The sequence below is a fragment of the Oculina patagonica genome, chromosome 8 (genome assembly GCF_052425735.1).
Source record: "Oculina patagonica isolate OP01 chromosome 8, crgOcupat, whole genome shotgun sequence".
NCBI lineage: Eukaryota > Metazoa > Cnidaria > Anthozoa > Scleractinia > Oculinidae > Oculina > Oculina patagonica.
In genome coordinates this window covers 28,953,641-28,968,829 of record NC_135765.1, presented here as the reverse complement: position 1 = coordinate 28,968,829, position 15,189 = coordinate 28,953,641, and the positions used below count along the sequence as shown (strand labels likewise).

Below are 15,189 nucleotides of genomic sequence, written 5' to 3'. Positions count from 1 at the left end.
CACAACATACGTGAAGAATCATTTTAACTAACAGTTGTAACAAATAGAACAAACAAACATTTCAGGTGTTGATGTGTTTATTTTCAGGCTCAATACAGATACGCACAAGCATTTTTTGAAATGGGAAATCTCACAAGAGCCAAGGAGGTGAACAGAGAGGCTTGTAAAATATGCTCAGACAAGAAGGACTTGGAGTCGCAATTTGAAAAGTTTGAAAAAGGTATGCATGTTATTATGGGTTGGTGCAGTGGCCATGTGGTTATAATAAGGGATTGTCCAAGCCATGCCATAGGGTCATTGTGATGTATTCTTGGGTAATGCATGTCCATGTTTCTTTTCACTCGCATGTAAAAATGAGAACAGGTGTACTGTTAAGGGTTGACCAGACAAATCCCTGAGGGAGGGGAGGGGGGCAATGCTGCAGTGGACTAGCTTCCTAACCAAGTCTGCATTCTAGCCTAGTGGCCCATCAGGCTGGAGCTCATCCCAGTTTCCGCAGCATCTAGCAACTAGGAGTATTACCAATCCTGCTGGATGGGATGCTAGTCCATCTTCGGGCTACCCCCAGCATTAAATGTGCCAGTACCAATTGCACGGCGAGAGTTAAGTGTCTTTCCAAGGAGACGGAGCTGAGCCTTGGCCAGGGCTCAAACCTGGACTGCTCAATCCAACGTCCAGTGCACTAACCATTAAACCACTCGTCCTCCCACTTATGTTTTATTGAGTAATATATGCATGCATAATTGCTTATTGCTTTCTTTTATCTGTTTACCATTGAACAGTTACTGGAGGAGCTAAAGGAAAAACCACTACAAGTAAGAAAGGATCCAAAGCAATAACAACTAAAAGAAAAGGTTCTGGGGGCAGGTGAGATTTCCAAATGTAGAATGATTTGTTATGTAGATTCATACTTATTGCGCTTATTGTGCTGTGCCCAATCAACTGGTTTATGGTTTTTGCTGCCATCAATCATTCAAGTCTAAAGCTGACCTCTCAGGGAATAGAAGTTCACTTCACCAGGTCAAAAGGTCACATCTGTCAGCTGTGATTGGTTGTCAAGGTTTGCTGGTTGTTGCCATAATTATAATTGTTGGCAGCAAAAAACAATGGAGTAGCAAATTTGAACAATTTCTGGTCTGTAATCCAAACATATCCATGAACTTTGCCTCCGCCAAGGGGGAGGGGGGGGGGGTGCAGGATTGCAGAAGATCATGCTGCAGAGACCAGATCTAAGTTCTGATGCTGTACATAATGTATACTATAGGCCAGTCAAGCCATTGGCAAACTTTCCTTTAGGTCCCAAGCCATTTGCCTTCTCTTCTTGTTTATGACACTTATGTTTGTCTTTCATAGTGAACTAGAAGACCTCCCAGACTTGGTAGATCCTGACTCTAGTGATACAAGTAGAAATTATTCTGACGATGATTGTGTCCCAGAGCTGGTTGAATTAGCTACCTCAGAAGATAGTGATGACTCTGACGATGAGGAAAGTGAGGTGAGAATTAAATGGGTTGTGAACACGACAGTATATGCTTGCTGTTTAGTGCAACCATTTGCAGGTTAGTGTTCTCAGATAATTAGTCGTAACTTTGCCTATAAGGTTAACAAATTAAAATTTATTATTTTCAGGATCCTCAATCTGACAGTATGGATGGTAAGTTAGCAACAACTTTTATTCACTTGTGAAACCATATGTGACCTTCCATAGGAAAACACATCTTATCGATCATTTCAATTTGGGCCAAACTGGGTTTCAAAGCCCAGCAAACCGGGTTTGCGAAGGGTTTGAAAAGGGTTTTCAAACCATTTGCAAAGGGATTGCAAAGGGTTTGTAAGGGGTTTTCAAAGGGTTTGAAACCCTCTCAAACCTGGTTGTTACGACGGCTCAAACCCCCCCCCCCTCCCCCCCCCAAAAAAAAAAAAAAGAAAAAGAAACGCTTTTTTCAATAGGACGTGTTTTCCTATGGAGGGTCACAATATAACAATATTCAGGGCTCGAGACTAACAGTAGCCAACTAGCCACAGGCTAGTAGAAATGCAGTTTTGGCTAGTAGGTTCTGGGCTTTCACTAGCCAAAATGGCTAGTTAAAATTTCAGGAATTTGATTGGAAGAAAACCATGGATTGAAATTGACTCTGAGAGAACAAAACTCACAAGAACACTGCTGTTACGTATGAAATATTATCAGACTGTGGACAAGCAGAAATTTTTAAAAAGTAACTAAAAATCAACACTAAAGATAATGATAACAGAGTCAGTGAAGAGACCAAAGTGCCTCTGCCCAAACCTAATTTAGCTTGAGGATTCTGGCTAGTAGAAAATTGGTTTTGGCTGGTTAAATCAAAGCTGTCACTAATCAATAAGCTTGCTAGCAAAAAAGTTAGTCTCGAGCCCTGAATATTATTGTAGTATTTTTTTTTCAAAATAACCTTTTAGCCTTAGTGTCAACTGTTAACATACATGTACTAATTCTCCTTACATCATCCTGCATTGCCTATTATAGGTAGTGATTTGCAAACTGATATCATATTTACGCTGATGAAGGGGTAATACCCAACATGTTTTGTTTTGTTCAGCATTTAAAGCACTCTGAAAATACCATTTACCACTTATTGTTTGTTAGGGGAATTATGTGCCAGCAAAGAGGCCTATGATTAAACAGTTTCAATTCCCAGTGCTTGAAAATGACAAGTCCTGTAAATGAAATTTTAATCGACTGACAACATCTTTGAAGAACTGTATCAGTTTGTTTGTATTGGACAACTATACATTCAGATCTATGTATGCAGGCTTTTAGCCAGGTGGGAGTCCAGGAGTCCTATGGACGGCTACTTTTCAGAGGAAATTAATATAAATAACTGTATACAGAGGTCTTTTAAGCAAATTTGGAAATCTTTTAGTACCTTTGAACTCATAACTGAAAAAAAAACACCTTGCATGCTCCTCAGGCCCTCCTATGAAGGCAAAGTCAGGCCTGCCTTATAAAAATTTTGGACTCCCACTTTTTAAATCCTGGCTAAAAGCCTGTATGTATGGTGTTAGTTTTGTTTGGTCTACAGCATGTGACTGTAACATGATAGCAACAATTAAACCAACATTTTGTAGGTACCAGTAAACCATTCTTGTTTGCTCATTGTGCATATTTTGTTTTGTTTGTTTCTTATTTTTCCAGGATGTGATTCAAGTGACTCAGCTGCTCGGTCAGTAACTGGTTGATTAACTGTGCTTAGAGCGGTTTTCACTTAAGTGTCAAAAGTAAATTGCGTTGGCTTAAAAATCTTGCGCCACTTTCTCGGCCAATCAGGAGTAAAACCAAAACCAATTGTGACTCACTCTCGCACAATTTCCCGCGCTTCCTGCCAGATACATGTATTTGCTTTGAGTTTTGATTGGTTCACTGGATTGTCTGTCTCCTTTGTGATTGGCCAGAGTAATTACTTTGGTTTTGGTTTTACGACACTCAATTGAAAACCGCTCTAATTGATTATGTTTAATAGGTTTAATTTGTGCTATAAAATGCTGTCGAAACACAAGCTTCATGTCAGCTATTTGGTGTCCTTAAAAACAATGCAATAAAAATTCTTGATATTTACAAAATTACAGGACTTAATTGCTAGGCATCTGCTATGTTGTTGTCCTGTATTAAGTTGTAACTTGTGTTAATTTATGGGAGTTACTCTAGGTCTAAGCTTTGTTGTGTTCGTTAGTATTAGACATATCATCTAAGGACTTTAATGAGACTTTACAGAAGCTAAAGTGCTAAATAATCTGCTACTTGTTACGACAAATTGGTGTTTTGTTGTTTGGTTATTTTGACTAATTGCATAATCTTGCATTGCAGGAAGAGGAGTTCTTCAGTTTCAGGGGTAAGAAAGTTAGAGGAAAATGTCCTGTTTATAGCATGAGTGATTTAGCGAGGCTGTTTTTAAACTGTTACTCTGATTGGCTGCTAAGGCACTGTCTAATTGTATTAATGAAGTCAAACCATGGGTTCAAAGCTACAATTTTAGGGGACAGACCATGAACGTAATGGTGCTCCTGAAATGTATATAAAAAAGTATAAAAACAAAAATACCTGTATCAATAAATAAAATTAAACTCTGTTCTATTTTTAATACAGCGCTTTAATGTTTAATAGAAAATAATAACAACTGGCTAATAACCGTTGACAAACTTTACATGAGTCTTACAGCCAATAACATCATGGCTAAACTGACCAATCAACTTCAATGGACCAGACTTAAAACATTATGGACTGACAGTCACTTTTCACATGACTCTGAAGATGATTTACGCTTACCGGTAGTTTATCAAACGTCAGTCACCAACAACAGTTCTTCTCAGAACTACTCTCACCTGGACGATCACACTATACAACCTAATAATAATTTTGTTACCTAGTCCTTGTATTTTCATCCTGAAATAATCACAAAGTATGTATAACTAATTGCAATTTCTTTGCAAACACAGTGTAAGTTTGCTGACACCTCCATGTTTAGCTTTTGATATTTATTGTCTCACCAGTCTAAAAAGCGTGAACCAAGTACAAAAGTAAAGCAACTTATTAGAGAATCGGTGCAGGATAAAGCTAAAAAGGAAGAAAAAGACAAGAAAACGGCAGAGCTGCCAGCTAAGAAGGAAATAAAAAAGCCAGAGAAAAAGAACAAAAATGTCAAGGTATGGCTCTTAATATTAAAAACCAACAGGTTCTTCTACAAAAATTAAAGGGCTTTCCTAAAAATGCAGTCCACTCTCTCTAAAACGGACACCGTTGGAACCAGCTGCAGCTGTCCATCTAAGACAGGTGTCCAGCTTATAGGGAGTTTAGTTACAGTAAAATGACTAAAAAACGGCAAGCGCTGGACCAACACCAGTTGTCTGTTTTATGGAGGTGTCGGTAAAGAGAGAATTGACTGTAACACTAATTCTTGAAAAGTATGGGCTTGTTATTACTGTGTAAGTGCCATTTAAATCCAAAGGAATAAAACAAGAATTACCACTGCACCCTACTGGAAAGCAGGGGTACAAGATGTTAATACCTGGTTTGAGCAACCTGCGAAGCAAAGAATGACGCATAAACCGCCGACCCAAAGTATTTCCTAAAAATTGGATTTTATTTTGATAGTTGAAAGCCGTTGAATTAACCAAGAGTGTGAATCATGTATTATTATAAATATTTATGTCTTTAAGTGTACATGTTAAAATGCTGACATATTTGCCAGCTGGTATATACTACTCCTTTGTGCCAAGAACAATGGAAAGACCTAAATACCAGACTAAACCAACACATTTTCAATACATTATGGCTATTTTATGGAGAGACATAAACACATAATGGATAACTTTTAATCTTAATAATAAGGGCACTATAGCCTTGGTTCTACCATGTAAATGGTAAAAAATAAATTAAAAATTATTCCTGAGGGATAACAACTGCAGTCAACTGCAATGGCCTTCTTGTGCTTTTACATCATGGCACAGGTAATGTGTAGGGTTTCCACAAACAATTAGAAGTTGTGTTGCATAAAACTGACTTTTTGTCTACATCTTTTGTTGATTAGCCCAAGGACTTCGGACAGTGTCCTTTTGTTATGTGATGGTTAAGACTTCAGTCAGCTGTTTCCACCTAAAACACCTTTAGCAAATAAACCATTATTTCTGCTGAATAATAACTGAGTTATGGTGAAAAATTGGGTTTTTATTCTTATTTACCTGGTTGAGTTATTTTTTTCAAAAATAACCTCTTAGTCAGTGTGATGGGCCATGTGTGGGTCAGTGGGTCAAGTATGTTTGTTTGTCACACCAATCAGGTTTGAGGTACTATCAGACCCTGATCAGAACCAATCAAATTGTAGTTTATAAAGGGGAAGCAATCAGACACAGTTGAAGTGAGCGATTTCGTTAGAAGATTTTAGATTTGTAGGAAGCGGAACTGGTGAGTTGTGAATAAACCCTAGATTAAAAATGTGTCTTTCAAAACGCTCGCCTGCTTATCAAATTGTAGTTAATAAAGGGGAAGCAATCTGACACAGTTGCAGTGAGCAATTTCGTTCGAAGATTTTAGATTTGGGGGAGGTGAAACTGGTGAGTTGTGAATTAACCCTAGATTAAAAACGTGTTTTTCGTATCGCTCGCCTGCTTACAACGCACACGCCGTCAGCAAAAAGGGCAACACAAAATTGTTATTCATCTTATTCGAGCGTTCGTAATTAAGCTCGAAATTAGCGGTTGTCCGCAACCAGGGAACTTAGATAATAATAAACAAAAGAAGTTATAAATTTAAAACACGAAAATAGCTAATAGCTCTCTTCTAATGGATGGAATCCATCCACAATTTTTATAAAAAAGAAATTGAAGGTTGTCAAGTTTATAAGCTTGCCGAGTTGTCTTCTAACACGTACAGATCTCGTCAAAATATTTTGTTGCACGCGTGTTGGAAGTGACTTATTAATTATGCATGCAGATTTGCATGACTACAAAATTCACAATACCTTGGCGCTTTTAAATGCATTGCTTGCCTTCATCTTTAATGGGATTCAATTCTTAGCAAAGTTTAATTGAAGTTTCTCTCATATTTCAATCTTTAGTTTCATTGGAATTTTTGGCTTTTTTAAGCAAACAGATTTGTGTAATCCGATACGCATCTTGTCTGGGAATAATTGAGTTATTTTTTTTTTCAAAAATAGCTCTTAGTCGTCATGCTGGTTCGTGTGTGGGTCAGTGGGTCAGTAAACTATGTTTGTTTGTCACACCAATCAGATTTCAGGTACTATCCTGGGTACTATCAGAACCAATCAAATTGTAGTTTATAAAGGGGAAGCCATCTGACACAGTTGTTGTGAGCGATTTCAATAGAAGATTTTAGATTTGTAGAAGGCGGAACTGGTGAGTTGTGAATTAACCCTGGATTAAAAACGTGTTTTTCGTGACACTTGCTTGCTTACAACACACGCAGAAGGCCAAACACAAAATTGTTATTCGTCTTATTCGAGCGTTCGTTTTGGAGAGGCTAGCTTTCCTGACCGTAGTAAAAATTACATAAAACATTTGCACAAAGCAGAATTGAAGAATAATGTTGTCATTATGATGTTACAGCTGATTTCAGTTTACTTTGGCTGCCCGCTTTGCGAAGTTCGTGGCGAAATTGGAAACTTAATTAATTGGTTGCAAAATTTGCGAATTAAATTGCCAACTTCAATACAAAGTTCGGCCCGAAAGTCATGGCGATATCTGAACTCGATGATTTTAGAACTGGTCAAGAAAAGTTGAAGTGTTTAAGACAACGTTTCGCATCAGTGATCATGCAAGTGATTTGCCGATAAATAAATTCTGTTCATACAGATATTTGATCAAATTTCAACTTTTTGTATGAAAATACGTATTTAACGATTTTTGTGAGGCATAATCTTCAATTTCAAGTCACCTTCGTTTGTAAGCCGGAGAAAACTGAATGGTTTACCCATCTAAATGTAAAATTGATTTAAATCAAAACCGACGCGACACGAAAGGGAAGACTTATTTGTCGAGATGTTTACGGCTCGCTGAACATTGAAGTTTTTTAACCTTTTATATTTTTATTTCGCAACGAACTTCGCAAAGCGGGCTGCCAAAGAAAACTGAAATCAACTGTAATACTGTGGGTATGTTTACAAAGAGTCGAAGAAACTGAAGAAATGGAAAGGAATTTTCTTTAGATTGCTAAATGTTACTGGAGACTTGCAATTAATTTATTTAGTTAGTCTCTTGAGCTTTTTGCTAAATTCACCAAAGTGGCATTTGTGTTTTTACCTTTAAAACATCTCGTTCAAACATTTATGAACCGGTATAGGTATTAACTTTGCTGTTAAAAGCAACTACGATCGATAGCAAGAACAGAATAAGAGCGTGCCATTCCATGATAATTTGATAACTCAATTAGTTCTTGTTTGCTGAATGAAAATTTATGTTGTGAATAAACCAAAATCTTTGTTGAACAGTTCTGAAAGGAAACAAATACTCCAGGTGTACTGCACTTTAAAGAACTATCCCGAAGAGATGGTTTTTGATTTGATTCGTTTATTACTTCATTTATTACTTTTCGTTGAATGACTATTGAGCGTGTTAAATGGAGACATGGCTTTTTTGAGAAAAACATAAGTATCGTGTTACGTTTCTTTTAAAGAAAAACAAAGGTATCATGTTACAAAAGTGTAAAAAAAACAGTATCATGTTACAGTGTTTGGCAAAAAGCCAAAAGTATACTGTAACAAACAAAAGTGTCATGTTACAGTTGTTAAAAAGCTAGCAACAAAATGAGCACTTTAAACAGAATAAGAACGTGTCATTTCGTGCAATTTGATAATTAAATTAGTTCTTGTTTTTCAATTAAATGATGAAAATTTACGTATTGAATAAAACTGTTCTGAACTATCAAAGTGCACATAAAAATTATTTTGTTTGCAACAAATTCGGCAAAAAAGTGACTCAGTGGGTCGCCATACACAAATAGCTGAACCATGACATACATGTAAACCATCCCAGCAGGACAATCACTCAGTCTCAACCCAAGCTACCCCATAAATTGAAATTGTCAAAATGACATCAAGAAGAATTGCACAAAAAAGGATCATGGATAGGTGGCAGAAAGATTAGGTGAAAACAAAAAAAACCTTGTATACAGTTGAACCCCGCTATGTTGTCAACAGTTTAACTTTCAAGTCTTGATGTCAAAATGCAAGTTCTTCTCACTTGTCTTCATATATTTCATGTAACAGCAGTAGAGAGAATTTGATTTGATCGGTATTTTACTTCCAGTGGAAATGGTGTTACGGGTATTTGTTTTTTCTCTTCCCAAGTTATTCCAGTCTAAGTGATTGTTTTTTTTCCTTTCCATACAGAGTGGAAAATTGGCTAATGTGGAATCTGATAAGCCAAAGCGTGCTCCTACAGCTTATTTCATATTCCTTGCTGAGTTCCGAAAGGAAATGTCAGGTAAAAAACTCGATGGTGATCAGAAAATTCCTGCCCTTGCTGGAGAGAAATGGCGAAGCATGACTGACAAAGACAAAGAGAAATACAAGCAGTTGGAGTCTATTGCGAAAAAGAAGCATGAAGTTGAAATGGAAGAGTGGAGAAAGAAGGTCAGTAGAAAGTTGGACAGCGATATTCAAAACCTTATAAAAAGCAGACCTTTTTGGCTTAATTTAAAATTGTCACAAACAACTCCAAATTTGGCATGCAAGTTCGTTTACGCGTGCTTAACATTGTTCAGTATTCTTGGTTTTCATGACTTTGTTACGTCATAAAATTCTGAAATCAAAATTCACTAGGCCTGCTAAATTTTCGTTGTCATTAGGCGAAAGATAAACTTAAAATATATGTTAATATTTTTTGCAAATTTCCAGATCGATAGTGTCATTCGTTTTTAAAACAGAGCATTTTGAATATTTGAGTTCTCCGTCGTATGTGACATCAAGCTGAGTGCCGCGACAAAGCTGTTTTGTTTGAAAAAAGGCCTTTCCTTTCCATTTTGTGCAGAATGAACATTTCAGATATAATAAGTGGTGTTTATGTGAAAGTGTACTAGCTCTTAAGCCAAGGATGGCCGCTGTTGTAAAAAGAATTGAGTTCCAGATGGTTTCTCTGACATCACGGCGGCCATTACTGTGTCCCTCGGCAGGACACAGTTATGGCGGCTCCATACTAAGCTTTATAAATTTGCGTGGAAAGGTTCGGAAAATAACTCGCGAACGGTACACCGTACAGACCCGAAACTTGGAGAAATTGTTTATCTATTTATCATCTATAGTATTTAAAATTCATAGCTTCTGTAGTTGAATGGTTTCGAATTTATTTTTTGATTGCGTGACAGTGAAAACCAAACAATTTTACTTCGCTGGAATTTTTTTCGTTTTTCAGAATAATGTATGCAAAAAGGCATTTTGCAAGCTTACGTTCTCCCAGTCAGCCAGCAGTCTGAGTTTTCCAATGCATCGCGTGCAAATCAGCATTCTAAAAGCCTGTCTTAACTTGCGGCCATGTTGTCTTGTTGATTTGAGTAGAGTAGGACTGGATACTGCATTGTGACGAAAGGGGTCACATGTTAGAGGCGGTAGAGTTCGAATTGAACAAAATGGCGCCTTTGAAAATAAAATGTTGGTGTTTATAGTTTTAGCACAAGTGCGACCGCTTGGCGGTTGAAGGACATCATTAAGTCTGGAAACCCGTAAGTCCCACAGCATTTTTCGAAGAAATGAGCGATGTTCGGCCGTTTGCTTTGTACAATAGTGCTTTTTAGCGCTCGATGATTGAAAGTTGTCTGACGAAGGCTGGCGGTGCCAAGTGGTAACAAAATCTAAGACCGTTGTTTGTATGCTAACTTTCGCTAATTAAATTTCAACAAGGCAAGGAAAATGTTTATGCTCTCACTACGGTCTGGTGAACACGTCACACGCTCACTCAAGCATGAAGCCGAGAAGGACGTAGTGTGAAGATTTCTTTCAAGAAATGTCGAAACCATCACGAAAGCATGTTCGAACACTAAAGAGTTTTTCGCTTCCACACGAAGCCCCTCTCAGGCAGAGGTTTTTTCAAAATAATACGGAAGTTAGTTCAACCGATGGAGAACAAATCAAAGTAATGGAAGTGACGGATGTAACATGACACTTTTGTTTTTCTCTTAGATCACCGTGATGCCTTTAAAGTCTAATTAAATTAACGCCACGGATTCTACAAGAATTCTACCGCATTGAAAAGCACACCATGTTAGGCTTAATACAAAATTTCTAAACACGTCTCTGCTATTTTAAGTTTCGTTAGTTTGAATTTTAGTTTTATATTGAAACAACAAGCGAGATAATTTTGTGTAAAAAAGTGACTCCATGGGCCGCCATACACAATCCATGACATAAACCATCCCAAAAGGACAATCACCCAGTCTCACCCCAAGGCCCCCCCCCCCCCCATAAATTGAAAAAATAACTCCCGCACGCTTAGCGTGCCTATGTTTTATTTCTTACATGCTGATTTAATCTCTGACAGGCTACACAAATGGACCAGAATGGCAATTCTCAACGGTTAAAAGAATTCAATTCCTACCTTAAACAAGTGAGTAAGCCAATACAGTGGTTTTAATAAAGCTGGGTAAATAAATATAAACATGTCTTGCAAACTAAAAGTTGTTGTACATTTTTTAAATATAAATATGTATTTATCTTTAATCTGTAGTACTTATGTAATTAGTGTTGCGTGTAAATAAAGTTGCATTATTAAAAAATAAAAAAAAAATAAAAAAAGCTGGGTATCTAGTTTTTTAAAAACACTTCCCAGCTGCCAGGTATCTAGACACAGCATTTGAAGCTCGCATCAACAAACTTGCCATGATTTGTTGGTGCATGTTCAATGATTTGTCTGCAAACATTGGAAGTTTTGTCAGCAAAATCAAAGAAAGTCACACATACATGTAGCTTAAAACTTTTCAATATGACAATGAATCATTGAATATTAGTTGCCAACAAATGTAATTTTGTTCACTGTTTACCGTGTAATGAAAAGATACATGCATTAGCCAAAAGCAGAACACTCCAAAGTTCCAGACAAGATTAGCATTAAAGCAATTTTAAATCCAGTATCGTAAAACAAAAACCAAAAGTTATCACTCTGTCCAGTCACAAATACAAAAAAAACAGTGAACCAATCAAAACTCGCGGCAAATACATGTAGCTGGCACAAAGCACGAGCAAACATGTATGAGTAAATCATGATTGGTTTTGGTTTAACTTGTGATTGATTGAGAAAGTGTCATGAATTTTTTAAACCAATCACTAAGCAACGAAATGCAAATTAAAGTAAAGCAAATGCATTTACTCCCAACAGTCAAGTGAAAATCTCTCTAAGTGCCCAATGTAGAGGAACATGTCTGCCTTGTCTCAACAAAAGGTGTCCAGCAGGCAGACAGAAAGGCCTGAAATTCACTAACAGCCACCCCCCTCCCCCCTGAGGGCACCTGACTTGACCAGGGGCTAGGTGGAGTGCCTAGTTACCCCCGATGGCAGCCAAGCTGCCGCAGGACTGCAGCCGGCTGCCAAAAATATGACAATCATGAGTAAAATACCATGACATTGCTCTGACTGGCAAAGTCTGTTGAAATTGACCCAAAACTTGACTATGCCCACCCTCCAATGCCTGACCCTGGGCTCCCTGTTAAGTCAGCTACCCGGCACAACCTTCCATGACGGAGCCCCCCTCAATTTTCACGCGTGGGACTGGCTTGTAGGCCTTCCTACCGTCGGCCTTCAAGCAAGGATCCCGGAGTCTACCTTTTGTCAAATCAGTGTAGATGTATATGTTAGGTGACGAAGCTAGTCTTCATGCAATTTCAGAAGTGCACATGACATGTTGGATCAAACCACAGAGATAATTACCATCTTATGTCTAATAAGTTCTCCCTTGTGAAACAATAATGCATGATAGTAACAGTGCTTTATTCATTTTGTAACAGGGCAGCAAAGCCATTTTGGAAGAGAAGTTTGAGATGGCTGTTAACAGCTATGGAGAGGCAGTCACTGAATTAAAACACCTTCAATATCAATATCAGGTGGGCAGGGCAGATTTATGCAATAGCATGTGTGACCATGTGTGTAATTTATACTGGATTACACTTTGTTGTCCCCCCCCCCCCTCCCCTTAAAGAAAAAATATCCATACCCTCCCCGAGGAAATTCTCTTGGGGTTAAAACCCCTCCCCCCTCCCCTCCAGAAATTACCGTAGGGCGAGTACAAATCACGGATTTGTACTCCTCTTACCCCCGATGACAGCTAAGCTGCCGCAGGACTGCAGCAGGCTGCCAAAAATATGACAATCATGAGTAAAATACCATGATATTGCTCTGACTGGCAAAGTCTGTTGAAATTTGGATTTGGAATGTTGGATTTGTTCTCCTCTCCAGAAATTATATGTTGGGCGAGTACAAATCACGGATCACTCGCCCGGTTTGGCGAGTAAGATTTTCATATCCAAAATATATTATTCAAAATAAGTGTAAATTTTCTTTTCACTTCAAAATAATCTACACTGTCCACAAGACGATAGCTTACCAACATTTTAAAATCTCCAACAAAGCTGCGTTTCGAGTTTGTAAACAGACAAAAATGGCTTCCGTTTGGTGATTGTTACATGATGGACGTACTTGTACAAAGTAATACCTCTGGTCATAAATACACTGCCTCGTCCACCGAGCCGCGAAACGCGGTAAGATCACTATTTCCCGAATTTAGCGCCTCTTTTTTTGTACAATTTCGACACTTTGCCTGCAAACTACAGGAATTTGGGAAGACGTATCAAATTAAAAACTGTGTTTCAACTTTTGAAGTAAGCATGCTCGTGGTTCATTTTTGGCGATTTTCCGTTAAAGAAATAGATTGCAGTCTGTATCGCGATAGACCACCACGGTGGCATGATGACTATTAACATGATTAAAAATTTTGGTGATTTACTTATTGGAGTATTAATTTGTTTGTTCCCAACAGATCTATGAAATGAAGGAAATTGATTTTGTTATATTACTGTATAGTTTTGGTGCAGCCTGTTTGGAACTTGGTAGTTTTGAGGTATACATAGATATAGATTACTTCATAGAAAGTGCGACGTACAGATTTTTATTCACGAGTTGCAAGACTTTGGAAAACGAACGAATGAGCGTAGCGAATGAGTGAGTTTTCCAAAGTTTTGCAAGGAGTGAATAAAATACGTACAAAGCACTTTCTTTGCTGTATTTTGTTTATTATATATATCGAGAATTAAACCATTGTAAACTTTACACGATTTTTCTTGTTTGTTACAGTTAGTAAAATTTCCCAGCAGTGCGAGGAAAAATAAAGCTGTAAAATGAACAACGCTTTCCAAGCGAATTCGCTATTTATCAAATTGGGTTATCCCAGAAAAAATACACACCTCCCCGTTGGATGGCAAACTGGAAATTCTCGCGAGAGAGGGGGTTAATGCCTTGGGAAATCCGGGCGGGAGGGGTGGTCTGAACCTAAAAATTCTTCCTCGGGGGTCACTTTTAACTTAAACCCGATCGATATGTTTTACCACTTAAAAGAAGAAGTTTGCATCGGAAAGTCTTGTAGTCTTCTAGTTTATGGTGTTCTTACCTCATATGCTTCAAGTTTACCTTCATAGGTCCTTTTATTCCTGAAGAACCAGCACCTTAAAATGGATAACAACAACTTTACGATCAGAAAAAACACTTTCGACCGAGCATGCAACGCCTGGAACATTTTTACGGTACCCAGGCCACCCGAGCCCGTGCTTTGCAACATCCTCGAGAAATGTGAAGAAAAGACAATCGGTCCGGCTGCAGGTTGTACTTTTCTGTTTATTTTAGCCAACCGAGAACTGGTTTTGCTGGCTAACATGCGTATACACAATTAATTTTGTGCATTATTTGGCTTCTTCCACTTTATTAATCCATGCCTTGCGATCGATATGTAAACAAGTTTAGGGACGGGAGGGGGGTCCTTGAGCTTGGAAATCCGGGCCCGAGGGGGGTCTAGCGATCTGGGAAATCCGGGCGGGAGGGGGGTCAAAAATTTTTGCCATCCGTCGGGGGGTGTGTATTTTTTCTGGAATAACCCATTAAAAAGAAAAAGTTACTGGCGACAAACTCTCCTAGACAAAAACTTTATTTAAATAAACACACTGCGTTATATTTCAAAAGAAGAACCTTTTGTATCGCATCGAGGAAACTTCGCCACAGGCGAATGAACTACTGGCGGATCAATTGGCGAATTTTGAACAAATTGTGATAACACAAGGAGTCAGTGATTTAAACAGTAACTACGACGTAAATGCACATTCAAAAATGCAATTTACTTTACCAGGGTGTTCCCAAGAGTGCTTGAATATTCTTAGAAAGTCCGCTGATGCGTTGTCCGAAGAAAGTCTTGCTTCCGCTTCCGCTTTAATATCGACACTTGTTTTTCTTCACTTCGCCTTTGCGGATCGATTCAGTATCATTACTGTATTTTTTAGGTTTTCTGAGCATGCCAATGGAAGCTTGAATTGCCTTTCCATAAAGTTCTTTATAAAAGTAAGTTTTGCAAAGAAATGGAAACGTGTAGCCATGTTTTCAAAACATAAACTGCCTTCGAGATCAAACTTACTGCTCGCTGTTTCCTCAACCTCGTTGGAAACCATTTGAGTTCTCG

The 15,189-nt window shown here is 38.1% G+C and overlaps 1 protein-coding gene across 4 annotated transcripts in view; it reads left to right on the top strand.

The window, feature by feature from the left end:
- Nucleotides 1-15,189, top strand: part of LOC144664036 (uncharacterized) — a 53,892-nt gene that overhangs the window by 17,658 nt on the left and 21,045 nt on the right. For 3 of the 4 annotated variants that reach the window (XM_078525148.1, XM_078525146.1, XM_078525149.1), the window contains 11 exons: nt 88-220; nt 783-867; nt 1,354-1,495; nt 1,630-1,654; nt 3,173-3,200; nt 3,842-3,866; nt 4,525-4,677; nt 8,877-9,119; nt 11,020-11,085; nt 12,479-12,574; nt 13,507-13,587. In XM_078525148.1, coding sequence (XP_078381274.1) covers nt 88-220; nt 783-867; nt 1,354-1,495; nt 1,630-1,654; nt 3,173-3,200; nt 3,842-3,866; nt 4,525-4,677; nt 8,877-9,119; nt 11,020-11,085; nt 12,479-12,574; nt 13,507-13,587 — 1,077 coding nt within the window. The remainder of the gene's footprint in view (nt 1-87; nt 221-782; nt 868-1,353; nt 1,496-1,629; nt 1,655-3,172; nt 3,201-3,841; nt 3,867-4,524; nt 4,678-8,876; nt 9,120-11,019; nt 11,086-12,478; nt 12,575-13,506; nt 13,588-15,189) is intronic. The other variant, XM_078525147.1, reaches the window with a different exon arrangement.